Source organism: Zeugodacus cucurbitae, chromosome 6 (assembly GCF_028554725.1).
Source record: "Zeugodacus cucurbitae isolate PBARC_wt_2022May chromosome 6, idZeuCucr1.2, whole genome shotgun sequence".
NCBI lineage: Eukaryota > Metazoa > Arthropoda > Insecta > Diptera > Tephritidae > Zeugodacus > Zeugodacus cucurbitae.
Window position 1 is genome coordinate 39506313 of NC_071671.1, and position 16483 is coordinate 39522795.

At 37.0% G+C, this 16483-nt stretch overlaps 1 protein-coding gene across 1 annotated transcript in view; it reads left to right on the plus strand.

The window, feature by feature from the left end:
- The first annotated feature begins 1226 nt into the window (after window positions 1–1226).
- The window catches only part of Cyp4aa1 (probable cytochrome P450 4aa1), a 29110-nt gene continuing 13853 nt past the window's right edge, over window positions 1227–16483 (plus strand). The window contains exon 1 of the mRNA XM_011191639.3: window positions 1227–1605. Within this exon, the coding sequence (XP_011189941.1) occupies window positions 1588–1605 (18 nt within the window). The 5' untranslated portion in view covers window positions 1227–1587. The remainder of the gene's footprint in view (window positions 1606–16483) is intronic.

Below are 16483 nucleotides of genomic sequence, written 5' to 3' on the forward strand. Positions count from 1 at the left end.
TACTCTCTTTAGCAACATTTGTTGCGAGAGTATAAAAACAAACAGAATTCTTTCAGTTCAGTTTCTTCCAAATTTTCAAAACACATATTTCTCGTCTATATCAGACAATTCAAGAGACACATTGTTTTCCAAAAATCTTTTGATTGATTCTATCCAAAAAGTGATATATAGGCATAGCACCGCCCACTTAAAAGGTGAAATGCCATATTTCACTGTACCAATTTACCACATAATGACACTTCGAATCACTTAGCTTATTATAATCTGACTTTGATTTTGACAAGTCAAGTGTGATAATTAATAATAGAGTCTACTTAAAGTAAATGACAACTCTGTGGGTTACACTCGTATTGTGTAAATATGAACTGTTTTCGAAACGCGCAGGTCACCGCAAATTTAAACGCTCATTGCTAAGTAAACACATTAGAGAAAACCTATTAATCAGTGTCAAATGTGAGAGCGTTTGGCAAAATTGTAAATAAATTCGAAACCAGATCACAAATATACCGAGTTTCGGGCAAGTTTTGCATCTAAAAGGATGGAATTACATAAAACAAAATTGGATTTTTTTTAATCAGCTGTAGAACCTGTAACCCACCGCTGTCGCTGTTGAAAAATTGAAACACTTTCTTTTAATTCACAAAAAATGTGTATCACTTTAATATGCCCATTTAAATGTATTTGCATATGTGCGGCCATGCGCAGTGAATTCTAATTGTTAATTTTGGCAACCGACCGTAATTGTGTGTGCAACTGTATTCAGAACTGCCTCAATTAGTGCGAAAAAAATTGTTACGAGCGCACAGAGTTAAGTGCCTTTTAACGCTGACGATTGTAATCAACAACAACATATGAAATGTACGATGTTTTACTCCGCTGCATTTGCAGCCAATTTTAAGACGATCCAGATGTTTCTTACTGCAAAGGTGATAACTCAACTTCATCCAAGGGACACTCACTCGCTGTTCCCTCATGGGCGTCTCGGCTCTGACGCTAGTCAGTCGCCTTATGTTGCTCATACGCACAAGTAAACACACGCGTGCGCCAAGACACTGCGCGCCAAACGTGCGGCCATTAAAGCTAGTTACTTTATTTACATTAACACACACACAGGGAGACACAGTTGCTTAGTAAACACACCTAAGTACAAGTACAAGCGCAAATGAGCACTTTCATCGTTTTTGTCATTTTGGTTTTTATCATTTCATGTGTGTTGTTTGTATTTGTTGTAGCCGCATCGGCTGCTATTCAACTGCGTTTGGCAGATATTTTGTAGATTATTTGGGCTTATAAATAAGAGCTACGCCGCCTGCTATAGATCATTCAAAAACTCATTGTCGACGCGCGTTGTACGGACAAGCGAGTAAAAACGAGCCTACTATAAGGCGTGGCGCAGTAAAAAGTCAACACTGAAAAAACAATAAACACATTAAAAGGAACTATTGAAAGTGAAATTTAATGATTAGAATGAATGAGACAAGTGTTAATTAAAATATTTTCAATAGAACAAAGTGCAATCTGTGTGGGGAAGCAACATAAAAACCAAAAATTATACAAAACTGTGAAAAAGTTTTGAATTAGCACAAAATGTTTATACAGAAAATGGTAAGTGAGTTCATTTAAATAATAAGAAGTGCAAAATTAATTTTTTTAAGTATTTGCCGATGAAAATTCATGCAAATCAGCAATTTTATGCGACTTTATCAACTTTTTAAAATAAATAAATATCAAAATCTTTTTCGATTTTATTCTTATAGTGAAAATATAGCTGTGAGTTGTTGTTTCAACAACATTATTCGTAATAAAATCACGCACGCCGGACAAATTTTGTATTGAAGCATTTGCTGCTCGTTTGCGATTACTTCACTTCAAGCAACTCAGCGTTTGTAGGATTAAATAATAATTTATTTCAATTAGTGCCAATGTGTTAATTGCAAATTTAAACAGTGAGCGCTTAACGTAAAGCAGCGCGCTTAAAACGCGTTGCGAATAGAAGCGGCAACAAAATATTTCCACACATACACACATGCGCATGCGTAGAGAGACACCTATAAATACTTATAAAAATATATACAAATATGTATATAAAGATATTAGACAGCGTTTACCGCAAAGTACTTTTTGGCTGCAGCAAATGCCGCACATTTAAGCTTCTCAATGTACGAGTAGAGCTTAGAACTTTGCGGAAGGCTGTATTGCCGCGTTTCTTTGCTTTGAAGTTAACAGTCTAGCGCTACTTCTAAGTAAATACTAATTATGCTAGTGAATCTTTGTTGAAACCAAAACAGGAATAATTCTTATATTTCTAAGAATGTCCGAAAAACAGCACACGCATGAATGTTAGAATCTATACAAACATACCCACACACGCATACTCAACTTCTTTGGCACATGAGTTTATGCATTTGTATTTTTTGCCAAACAATCTTACACTCCTATGTATGTCCCGCCACAGTGCGCGTTCTCAATATTATTGCCGCTACTGTTGCCCGCGCGTGTTGATGCCGCAGCGAACGTCACGTTCTCCTTATTGTTTACATATCGAATTTAAACATTTAATTTGATTCGATTCCAGTGAATCAAGAAGGAATTGTTGGCTTTCCAGCTTTTTCTGACTGTTCTAATTAATTCAATAAGCGAGAGATACCTACCTGTTCACGTTCAATTGGCCAAGGGCACACACATATGCGACATATATATAACGTGCAAATTTATCACCTATTTACATACATACATATATCATGTCATGTGTATAAATATGTATATTCGATATATTTGATTGCAATCAATTAAATTTGTTTATTTTTATTGCACAAAACAAATACAAGTATATTGCGCATCAACAATAAATTCTTACATACATATTTGTACATATATATACATGTATATGAGTATGTATCTACTTACATATTTAATTTCTAGCAAAAAATTTCTAAAGTTTCAAAGTACATTAAATTCAATGAAGTGAAATTTTCGCTGGAACAATATTAACTGTTTAAATAAAGATTACATCACATAGTTCTACTGCTTGATACACAACAACAAATAGATATAACATTTTAAGTCGTGAGCTTTTTCGTTCTGATACTTGTGCTTCAATTAAATATTTTTGTGTTACTTCAAAAGTATCACAAGCTGGATTCTAGAATGGTTTGTAGTCACCATTCGGTTAAATTTTACATTTACACAGTTTTTGACAAAAATGATGGCGCCATTTTTACTGCATAGAGACGGCCTAAAGGTATATTGTTTTTTAGAAAATGTGTTTGGGAATTTTTTTATAATTCTACAATAATTCCAATTATTTTATCAAATGTGTTTCGTTTCATACTTTGTTTAATATCGTAACAGTTTGCAATATCATGCAGGATAACGTCTATATGGTATTATATGTACATTTAGGTACCAAGAAACAAAGCACTTACCGAAGGAATACGAGGGCTGCTATATTTATTTCTGGCCTAATAATGAAAATAGGAATATTTATCAACGAAATGCCACAACGGCTGTTTTTGGACGACCTTCACGGAATTCGTCTTTCAGCGAGCGTCGGCCACGATTGAATTCGTTGTACCAGTTTTTCACAGTGCTCTAGGATGGTGCTTCATAGCCATACAAAGATTTTAGTGCATCGATGCACTCTTGTCGCGATAATCCACGTCGAAAGTTGTGAAAAATGATCCCACGAAAATGTTCACGAGTTAATTACATTTTTTGGCCGAGATGAATTTTTCCTGTATATATAAAATTCCCTGTAAATAAAACAATTCACGATTAAATGACAAAACGTTCTGAGTGATGTTATGCTAAAAAATGTCAAACTTTCCAATGGAAATGTCAGATTGCACCTGGCAACACTTAGTAAGATGCAATGGGTTAGAGTCTTGGAGGATATCGGAGCGATATCTTGAGACATTATTTCAGGGAATGTACACTTTCTGATAACACTTTGAATAATGTTTCAAATTGTTCTTTGAATAATATTGTTTTTGATTTTCAAAATATTTTGCTATGTAATTTCACAATACATAAGCGCAGGAATTTCTCTCGCAAGGGTTATGTTCGATTAACATTTTGCAAAGCTCTACCTAGATTCCCGCTTATTCAGTGGTTCATAATTATGTATAAGTTTGTATGTGATTGGCGTTGCAACCGTTTAGCCGGTTATAGCCGAATCGACGATAGTGCGCCACCTCTCTCTCTCCTTCGCAGTTCGGCGCCAGTTGGAGATCCCAAGTGTAACCAGGTCGCTCTCCACCTGGTCCCTCCAACGGAGTGGAGACCTTCCCCTTCCTCGGCTTCCTCCGGCGGGTACTGCATCGAACACTTTCAGGGCTGGGGTGTTTTCGTCCATTCGGACAACATGACCTACCCAGCGTAGCCGCTGTCCTTTTATTCGCTGGACTATGTCAATGTCGTCGTATAACTCGTACAGCTCATCGTTCCATCGTCTGCGGTATTCGCCGTTGCCAATGTTCTGAGCACCATAAATCTTGCGCAAAATTTTCCTCTCGAAAACTCCTAGTGTCGTCTCATTTGATGTTGACATCGTCCAAGCTTCTGCACCGTAAAGCAGGACGGGAATGATAAGCGACTTGTAGAGCTTGATTTTGGTTCGTCGAGAGAGGACTTTACTGTTCAATTGCCTACTCAGTCCAAAGTAGCACCTGTTGGCAAGAGTTATTCTGCGCTGGATTTCGAGGCTGACATTGTTTGTGTTGTTGATGCTGGTTCCCAGGTATACGAAATTATCTACGTCCTCGAAGTTATGACTGTCAACAGTGACGTGGGAGCCAAGACGCGAATGCGCCGACTGTTTGCTTGATGACAGGAGATATTTCGTCTTGTCCTCATTCACCTCCAGACCCATTCGCTTCGCCTCCTTATCCATGCGGGAAAAAGCAGAACAAACGGCGCGGTTGTTGCTTCCGATGATATCAATATCATCGGCGTACGCCAGTAGCTGTACACTCTTGTAGAAGATTGTACCTTCTCTGTTTAGCTCTGCAGCTCTTATAATTTTTTCCAGCATCAGGTTAAAGAAGTCGCACGATAGGGAGTCACCTTGTCTGAAACCTCGTTTGGTATCGAACGGCTCGGAGAGGTCCTTCCCAATCATGACGGAGCATTTGGTGTTGCTAAACGTCAATTTACACAGCCGTATTAGTTTTGCGGGGATACCAAATTCAGATATCGCGGCGTAAAGGCAGCTCCTTTACGTGCTGTCGAAAGCAGCTTTAAAATCGACAAAAAGGTGGAGTGTGTCGATCCTCTTTTCACGGGTCTTCTCCAAGATTTGGCGCATGGTGAATATCTGGTCAGTTGTCGATTTTCCAGGTCTAAAGCTACACTGATAAGGTCCAATCAGTTTGTTGACGGTGGGCTTTAGTCTTTCACACAATACGCTCGATAGAACCTTGTATGCGATATTTAGGAGGCTGATCCCACGGTAATTGGCGCAAATTGTGGGATCTCCCTTTTTATGGATTGGGCAGAGCACACTGAGATTCCAATCGTCAGACATGCTATCTTCCGACCATATTCTGCAAAGAAGCTGATGAATGCACCTTATCAGTTCTTCGCCGCTGTATTTGAATAGTTCTGCCGGTAATCTATCGGCCCCCGCTGCTTTGTTGTTCTTCAAGCGGGTAATTGCTATTCGAATTTCTTCATGGTCGGGTAATGGAACATCTGTTCCATCGTCATCGATTGGGGGATCGGGTTCGCCATCTCCTGGTGTTGTACTCTCACTCCCATTCAGCAGGTCGGAGAAGTGTTCCCTCCATAATCCCAGTATGCCCTGGACATCGGTTACCAGATTACCACCTTGGTCTCTACATGAGGATGCTCCGGTCTTGAAACCTTCGTTAAGTCGCTTCATTTTTTCATAAAATTTTCGAGCATTCCCTCTATCTGCCAGCTTCTCAAGCTCTTCGTACTCACGCATTTCGGCCTCTTTCTTTTTTTGTCTGCTGATGCGTCTCGCGTCCCTCTTCAGCTCTCGGTATCTATCCCATCCCGCACGTGTTGTGTCGTTGCAACGTTGCGAGGTAGGCAGTCTGTTTTCTCTCCACTGCGAGACGGCACTCCTCATCGTACCAGCTTGTTTTTTGTCGTTGCCGAAAACCAATTGTTTCGGCTGCAGCGGTACGCAGTGAGTTTGAGATGCCGTTCCACAGCTCCCTTATACCGAGATGCTGATGAGTGCTCTCAGAGAGCAGGAGTGCAAGTCGAGTAGAGTATTTCGTGGCTGTCTGTTGCGATTGCAGCTTTTCGACGTCTAACCTTCCTTGTGTTTGTTGACGGGCATTCTTTGCTGCACAGAGGCGGGTGCGTATCTTCGCTGCGACCACCTAATGGTCCGAGTCTATATTTGGTCCTCGGAGCGTACGCACGTCTAAAACACAGGAGACATGTCTTCCGTCTATCACAACGTGATCGATTTGGTTCCGCGTGTTTCGATCAGGAGACAGCCAAGTAGCTTGATGTATTTTCTTATGCTGGAATCTGGTACTACAGGGGGGGCGGGGGCAGCGCTCATAGGTACGTTCTAGGAGCTCATAGAAAGCATCTTTGGTCACATCGTCCTTCTCTTCCGTTGGGGCGTGGGCGCAAATCAGCGATATGTTGAAGAACCTCGCTTTGATGCGGATTGTGGCTAGACATTCATCCACCGGGGTGAATGCCAGGACTCTGCGACGGAGTCTCTCTCCCACCACAAATCCAACACCAAATTTGCGCTCCTTTATATGGCCGCTGTAGTAGATGTCACAAGGACCACCTTCTTCCGTCCTTGTCCCGTCCATCGCACTTCTTGGATGGCGGTGATGTCAGCCTTTAGTCGTATGAGGACATCAACCAGCTGGGCAGAGGCACTTTCCCAATTAAGGTTCCGGACATTCCAAGTGCATGCCATTAAATCGTAGTCCTTTAAACGTTTACAGGGGTCGTCATCAAAAGGGGGGTGTCTTAGCCGAGGCTTTCGTCGATTTTTTATTGGTACTTCGTTTTTATGTGGTGGGTCCCAAGCCCTACGCACAACCGCATAAGCGGGCTTCGCCTTCTCACTTTAGCTCGCCTTCAAACGGATGTCTGTTGGCTACCCAGAGGATACTTGGTCTAAAACCGGAAGTCGTGAGCTGCTTGAACCATGTGGAGTAGAATCGTTTCTGGTCACTCCCAAGTGAATGACAATCAAAAACTTTCCTCACTTGCATGAACTTCTACACATGATCCCATCCTCCAAACTCCAATTATGTATAAGTTTAGAAAAAGTAAATTGGCAATCAATTGAAATCTGAAGATAAATTAGTATGAGCTTTTTAAAAGTAACCCACTTGGCATAATTTGAAAATAGTTCTAATTAGATATCACCCATTTAAACTTTCGATTAAACAATATTTTGAATATCATCAGTTCAATTTTTCCGACTTTATTAGTTCACAATATTGATTGTATTTAGAAAATGAACCCACGTGTAATAGAATTTGGTCGAATGATAGACGTAACACCTTGTATATAATCCGACGCAGTCTAATCACATGACCTATGCAACCAAATGTCAGGTGAATTTGTTCACCAAGAGTTCGTTCCAATAAAGTGATAGCTTCACTGGCAGTATGGCTTGTTGTTGGAAACTCGTTGCACCATCATACTACAACCAATTAGAACTTATGTATAAGATTGATACTAACGTAGAGAACCAAAAAAGTTCGACTGCTTTATCTTCAGTTCTAATAAAGTTGGGACCAGTAATACATTTGTCACATAAATAGCAGATATTCATTGTTCTAAATGTAAGTACATATGTATATGGAATCTCTTAAGGATTGTAAATCTATATTATAAGAATACGAAGTTTCGTAGTTACGTACTATACTACTCTATACGTACTAGTTAAGCTAGAAACACGCAATATAGCTGCTGTGTGGGAAGTTGCCATTAAGTTTGTTGCACAAAAGCCGAAATTTGGAAATAAACTACGTTAGCTATAGTATATTGTGTGTCATTATGAGTGTAAACGAAAATAATTAATATTTTTAATTAAAAACCATTTTCACAAATGCATTAAAGTGTTATTTGTTCCCACCTATTAAATTTGCATTATCTAAATGGGTTAACTTAACGTTAATTATATGTAGGCATTAACCGTTGTAATTTATTATTAGTACATCACATACACATATATGTGGTTTGTAAATATACTGGAATATGTCTATTGAGAATGTTTTTCCATTTCAATTATATTACTCACAATGATTATGACACCGATGCCTTAAACATTAACGAATCATTTTCACATGTGTTGCCAAAGGTTCGCAGTTTCACTTTGCGAGGAATCCCATCGAAATAAGTAGATGCGTCTCATACACACATGTGTTTATAAGTATTTATAATTAAATTAAATATTTTTAAATGGGCGGTCAAAGGTTAATAGGCTATAATAAATTTGTTACTAATTTGTCAAGCTTTGTCATTGTTTCGTAGTACATTTTGCACGAGTTAAAGTCAAATGACCTTTTTATTAAGTTAATATACTACGACAATGTAAACACAGCTGTCATTATAAACAGGCTTATATGAAACAATCTGTTTGGAGATTCTGGGGAAGAACCATTTTAAATGCATTTCACTTTCTACAAAAGCACATAAGCACAAAATGGATGTATTTTTTCTTTTAAATTATTTAATTCTGATTTTAAATATAAATCCCAAATAATATATTGCAAACAAATGCATTCAACTTATAACAAGTTGTTACCTAATTTTTATACTCTCGCAACCTGTACACAGAGTATAATAGTTTTGTTCACTTGTGTCACCAAGAAATATAAGAGTTATAGATATGTGGTTATATATACATAAATGATCAGGATGACGAGTGGATTTGAAATCCGGATGTATGTCCGCCCGTCTGTCCCTCTGTCCGTCTGTCCGTGCAAGCGATAACTTGAGTAAAAATTAAGATATCTTAATGAAACTTGGAACACATATTCCTTGGCACCCTGAGGAGGTTGCTTTCGAAAATGAGCAAAATCGGTCCATTGCCACGCCCACAAAATGGTGGAAACCGAAAACCTATACAGTGTCATAACTAAGCCATAAATAATGTTATGAAAATGAAATTTCGAACATAGATTCCTATTAGGGAGGGGCATATTTGAATGTAACTTTTTTGGAAAAATGGGCGTGACCCCGCCCCCAAATAGGTTTTTTGTATATAACTCGCAAACCAATAAAGCTATATAAACCAAACTTTCTGCAGTCGTTTATTTTAGCCATTTCCTTATACAGTCCAAAAAAAGAAATCGGATAATAACCACGACCACCTCCCATACAAAGGTTAGGTTGAAAATTACTAAAAGTGCGTTAACTCACTAACGAAAAACGTCAGAAACACCAAATTTTACATAAGAAATGGCAGAAGGAAGCTGCACTGAGATTTTTTTACAAAATGGAAAATGGGCGTGGCGTCGCCCACTTATGGGTCAAAAACCATATCTCAAGAACTACTCAACAGATTTCAATGAAATTCGGTATATAACACTTTCTTGACACCCTGATGACACTGGTGGAATATGGGCGAAATCGGTCCACAACTACGTCTACTTCCCATTTAACTCAATTTTGAATTCTTTTAATTCGTTCACTTTATAATACATACATATATACATTAGGAACAAATGGAGATAGCGGAATAAAACATTACACAAATACTGTATTTGAGCTGTGACATCAGTTGTGGAAAAATTGTCAAAATCGAACCATGACTTTTCTAGGCCCCTGATATCGAACATGAAGAACTCAGTGCCTAAGGGTAATTTTTCACCGAAAATATAGGTAAATACCTCAGATATTTTTATGTAATTCATTCCCTCTGAATTTTTTTCTTATAACAGTGTCTCTCTGTACCTGAAATGGTAAAAATCGGGTCATAATTTCCCCCAGATCCTATATACCTAATTATAAGTAATATTAAATTAAGTGGGCGTATAGTCTTCGATACATTGTATCTTGGTGGTGAAAACGAGTGAAATCGGTTTAGGAATTACCTCAGTCCCCATATACTATTTATGATGATTTTCGTTATTTTATTGAACTTTATACCGAATATATGGGTCGAATTGTGTTATCTTTATAAAATTACATCAATAAATTGCGAGAGTATAAAATGTTCGGTTACACCCGAACTTAGCCTTTCCTTACTTGTTATTCTTTAGTATCGAGCAAATGTCATAGAACAACGAAACATTTATTTCATTCCATTATTATGTTTTGCAAAGAGAGGGCTCTTTAAACCCTTGTTTTTTTTTGTAAATATTCGTTATCCGGGACCTCGAGATATTATAGTCCGATTACGACAATTTTCCCACAGGTCATGCCACACCTCAAATACAGTTTAAGTGAACGAATCAAAATTGCATTATAAGAGAAGTAGGCGTGGTTGTGAATGGATTTCACCTATTTTCCATGAATAATATCAGAATGTCAAAAAAGTATTATGTACCGAATTCCATGGACATCGGTCGAGTAGTTTCTGAGTTATGGTTTTTGTCCCATAAATGAGTGACGCCACGCCCATTTATATATTTTTTTTAATCTGAGTGCAGCCTTTTTTTGTCATTTCTGTAAAAATTAGTGTTTCTGACGTTTTCCGTTGGTGAGTTAACCCACTTTTAGTAATTTTGAACATAATCTTTCTATGGGAGGTGGGCGTGGTTATTATCCAATCTCACCTATTTTCATATTGTGTGATGGGGTAAGAGGAATGATTGCAGAAAGTTTGGTTTATATAGCTTTAACGGTTTACGAAATACATATATACAAAAAACATATTTAAGGCGGGGCCACACCCACTTAAAAAAAATACCAAGTTTTGTCAAAATATCTTACTTTTTACTGAAGTTATCATGATCGTTTTGAGATATAAACAACCGGTATGTGAATAAAACTATTATACTCTCTTTGCAACATGTTTGCGAGAGTATAAAAATTGCTTAAGCAAATGTGCAATTATAATTGGAAATGATTTGATTATTGTGTTTTATTTAAGTAAAATTGTATTATTGCATCAGTATTACTCAAAGTATTGCTCATCTGAAGCTATAAAATTTTCCCATCTATTTGACAATTTGTGGTCTCTATCCCATAAGACCGCCAAGAAGGAAACAAGCCAATTTGATGATTTGTTATCGGTAGCGTTCCCCAATAATGGGTTCACCCGGTTCACAAAATACAGAGCATTCCTGTGTTAGGCAAATTTTTCCAGTTCCTCATCTTCAAATTTTTAAAGAATCAAGTTACGACGTTTCCTGGCAAATTGCACGAATATAGTTATAGATTCCATATTATAAAAATTATTAGAAAATACCAAAATGTGTTTTTTAATGCAAAGTTGTTTTAGTTTACATATTTTTGTACAAAATGACAGACTTAATATAATATAAAATAATATAAATAATCAAATATTGCAATATTAATAAAAATATATATGCATGTATTTATAAATATGCTTTACTAAAATACGTGCTTAATGTTTCATGTAATGAATACAGGAAATGGACAGTTTTGTCCATTTTCGAACTATTTAATAATGTTTTTAGGAGGACTCTAAAGAAGGCTGTGGGACAAAACAATTTTTTTAAATGCTAGACTTGAATAAGTTCTTGGAATGAAAAATTGTATTCACTTTTAAATATATGCTTCTAAATTTAAAGGTGAAACTTAGGTGCAGGATCACATATCTCGCTTCTTTATACTATCTGCCAGGGCTATGCAATTTCGAATATTTAAACGAAACATTCGTTACAGCGTCTACATCTTGAGGTATGTAAGCTTGTGTAGACTCGTTTAATAATATATGTTGCCCGCTTATGTGGTGTGAGCGGTTTTACTAATTATTGCTTATTATGCAACAATCCGCCTTTATGTATTAATGATTTTACAATGTCACCTTTATATATATCTTGTCACATTTATTGTACCAGCTGTCATACAAAGATAAAAGCTGCGAACGAAACCGACAAAACATCCCAAACAAACTTGACCTGTCAAACGGCCGGCATGAGCTTTATCGTATGTAGGTGTAACGGCATGTTTCGCATGAAACGCAAGTATTTCGATATGTATATAACTAGTGCAACAATGCCGTAGTGTGGAAGCGCCAACGGAACTTACGAGTTAGTACGAGTGTTAAGTGCTGAACACATAGATGACGACAAGCGACGAGCGACATCTGTCAAATATTAAAATACACGCGTTCTTATGGGCACAGTTTTTTAGACAACAGCACGACTTCGCGACAAAAGGGTTGAAGTCTTCGCTGTGGCCAAATTAGACATGTTTCTAATTTTGCCGACGACAATGGCCGCTGTAGAGCTGCCACTAACATGTGAGATGTAAAATTATTCAAAGTTCTCACAAGTATGACGTTATTTTGCCAGCGGAAACGTAAAATAACTTTGATATATCATTCATAATAAGAATTGATTACACTGGATCACAAATTTGAATTTGTTTTTTGTTCCACGGATGCCACTATCCATTTTGTATGTGAAATGGCTCGCTGATTTCGAAATTCGACTTATTTTTTTTCTATGAATACGTTTTTGAGATATTTGAAATTTACCGTTATTTGACCAAAAAAAAAAAGGTGTCTTCACTTAATCATGTATATCTCACTGACCAGTTGAGCAATCTTACTGCAAATTATAGAAAATAAAAGTGAATGAAAATTCCTAAAAATATTGCCTACTCCATTTTTCCATAGGCCTTATAATTTCAGAGAAATTGATTAATAACTTCGAGTTTCTAAATTTTTTTATGAAAAAATTGAAAAAAAATAAACTTTGGCAAGAAAAAAATTTTAAAACAAAAGATATTTTTAATTTTTTATTTCATATGAAGTCCTGTTTCTTTAGAAAAAAAATAAGCTACCAACGAACAAAATCCATGGATAAATAGGAAAGTTATACATGATCAAATAAATATATCCAAGTCGCGCAAAGTCAATGTATACGTATATGCGTATGTAGTGTGTAAGGTAGGGGTGGGATTGTTTTCGAATATCATTAGAATAAACTAATAACTAATAATAATAATAAAATAATACTTTTAGAACAGTAATACTCAAATACTGTTGTAGTAGGTAGTTTGCATCGAAAGCAAGAGGTGTCAGGTGCTGTACCAATGATATGGCGAGAACCTACATGCCACTCAGAAGATTGTTATATTTGTATGACAAAAGTACTTGGCTTTGGAAAATCAAGAAAAGTGATTTATGCTAACGTACCTACCGTTTCGTTGCCAGTTCCACATTCAGCTGAAGTTGCGTATCCAGTTTCGTTGTCAACAGCAGTATCTGAAGGATCATCTGAATATGGGAAATCAAGTTCTAATGAATTTTTAATGGAAAACGAGAGAAACCTTCTATCACAAGCGCAACTAAACGATTGGATTAGAGATTTGGAATTATCCAAGGAAAAAGCTGAGCTACATGCCTCTCGTATGCAACAATTTCAATTCGTGTCACCCCATGTTAAGGTGACATATTATAGAAATCGTCACGAACCATTTGCCAAACACTATACGAAGGAAGACAATGTATGCTATTGCAAAGACATTCCCGGATTATTCAAAGAGTTTGGTCAATTCCGAGGAGTGGCGATTGTTCATAGACAGCAATAAACTTAGCTATAAAAACGACATGAAAATTTACTTTTTACTTAACAGAAACAGCGCATAGCCAGATATCCCACCTCTACTTTACACACTACATACGCATATACGTATACATTGACTTTGCGAGACTTTGATATATTTATTTGATCATGTATAACTTTCCTATTTATCCATGGATTTTGTTCGTTGGTAGCTTATTTTTTTCTAAAGAAACAGGACTTCATATGAAATAAAAAAAAGAATTTAAAAATATCTTTTGTTTTAAAATTTTTTTCTTGCCAAAGTTTACTTTTTTCAATTTTTTCATAAAAAAATTTAAAAACTCGAAGTTATTAATCAATTTCTCTGAAATTATAAGGCCTATGGAAAAATGGAGTAGGCAATATTTTTAGGAAATTTCATTCACTTTCATTTTCTATAATTTGCAGTAAGATTGCTCAACTGGTCAGTGAGATATACATGATTAAGTGAAGACACCTTTTTTTTTGGTCAAATAACGGTAAATTTCAAATATCTCAAAAACGTATTCATAGAAAAAAAATAAGTCGATTTTCGAAATCAGCGAGCGATTCCACATACAAATAGGATAGTGGCGTTCATGGAACATTTTTGCTGTAAACCAGTGTTATTTAAAGGAAATAAATCCACCTATTTTTACATTTTTGGCACAAATAATTTCACTTTAAACTAAATATGTAAATTTTATTGAAGTGAAAGGTTTCAGTACGGCAGCAATGAAATTGCTGTTTGATACATTGCGACATTTGTAGTCAGCCGTTGCTACGTCGTGTCGTGTCGTCGTCTTTGTGTTCAGAGCATTACCCTTGCGGCTGTGTCGCTTAAGTTCGTACGACTCACCTGAGTTCGTGTATATGTGCAGCAGTGCACTTCCTCATTTAATTGCCGAAATATGTTTTCTTTTGGGAAAGGATAGAAGGCGCATTCTTCCACATTCCCTTTTGTATCACCAACCTGGTGCATATACATAACTGATAACTATGTATGTAGCTCAACGAGGTAACAATGATTTGAACTTAACGATTTAATTGTTTATTATGTTTATGTCCATATGTATATGTTTGACATCTCTGTAAATCTTATTTGCGGTTAAGTGCCTCATCATTTATTATTCACACATACATACATATTTAGAGCACTTATTGTGTTTGAAATTCCACATGCCAAAAATTAGTTGTTGAACAACAAATTGAAATAGATAAATAACAATTCATTATAGTTAATCGTTTGTAGTTGTCAGCACGAACATATCAATTGCATGAACCGATAGTTATCGAGTCGTATTGTTTATTTCCATTCAACTATTATAAGTAATGTGAGTGCACACATTCTTTGAAATGATTTCCTTCACGTACTAACACAGTTTGCTTTGATTTTCACTCATGAAAGTGCCGCATCATAACGCGTAGGTATGTACGTGTTTTTTTTTTTTTGTTATCGAAGGGGGAATCTTCTAAAAGATACTGTCCGGAATGACAGCATGCATGATTCGTTCCGTACGCTTGGTACACCTCTTTCGGAACCACTCCTTTTGGGTCCATACTGAAATTTAATATGCCGAACTTGCGCACCGGAACGCCTACGTGCTAAACCCTTAACTTTGTCAGTTTTATATCTAACTTGTGGGACTACCGTTAAGTATTACTTCGCAAGGTAAGCTTTGCCTATTGGCTCGCGTCTCTCACTGTATTTATCCTCTGTTTGAGGCCCTGTTTTCGGCCTTTCGTATTCGTTCCATTTTTCACAATTCGGTTAGAACCGCTGCTGTCAGCTTCTTTACATCAAGCCACATCTGTTTTGATCGCATCATATGCAATACTATATTATCGGGTGATAGTCGCTCGACTATCTGTTGTTCTATTTGAGCCCGTTCTACATTATATCTCGAACAATAGAAGAAAATATGTAGAACATTTTCGTTTGCGTTACTACTAAAGCAACACATCACTCCATTACCATGGCCAAACTTGAAGAGATACTCTCTAAAGCATTCATGTCCAGTTAGAAACCGGGTCATATAGAAATCCGTATATCCATGATTTCTATCTACCCAAGTTTCGACGTTTTTTATAAGCCGATGCATCCATCGCCCTTTGGTTGTTGCATTCCAACGGTTTTGTCATTCCTTAAGAATATTTTGTCTTTCTGTGCGGAATGCGCTGAACTGCTCTAATGACGCTTAATCTGAATAACGAGTTCACCATTCTGGCATATGCTTTGTGACCCAATGCTTGCGCCCACACAGGTGCCGCATACAACGAAATAGATTAGCTAGTTTTCGATAAAAGTAGCCTTCTATCTTGTTTTGGGCCAGTTATGTTCGCCATAATTCCGGATAAGGCTGAGATCACTCGTGCAGCCTTTTCACAGGTTTTCTCGATATGAGTTTTGTAATTCAGTCTCGCATATATTTGTACGCCCAGATACTTTAGTGATGGCTGCGTTCCAATAGTATGCCCATCAATTTTTAGAGGATTAGTCTCTATTTTCTTTCTACTCATAATCAAGACTGCTTCGGTTTTCTGTCTCGCCAGCTGAAGTCTTGACGCATCCAGCCAATTTTTAATATTCTGGGACGTAAAAACACACACGCTTTGAATCTGATGTTAAGATTGCCTCTTTTGCTACGATTGCCACAGCAATATCATCAGCATATTCGCTTCTTTCGACAGAGGCCCGTTGCTGCATAACTTTTTAACTTTTAGTCCCTTCTCTGTGTCGAAAAACAACAGCCTGCCGGACAAATAGCTTCTTATAATTCGAAGTAAATATACCGGTGTTTCAA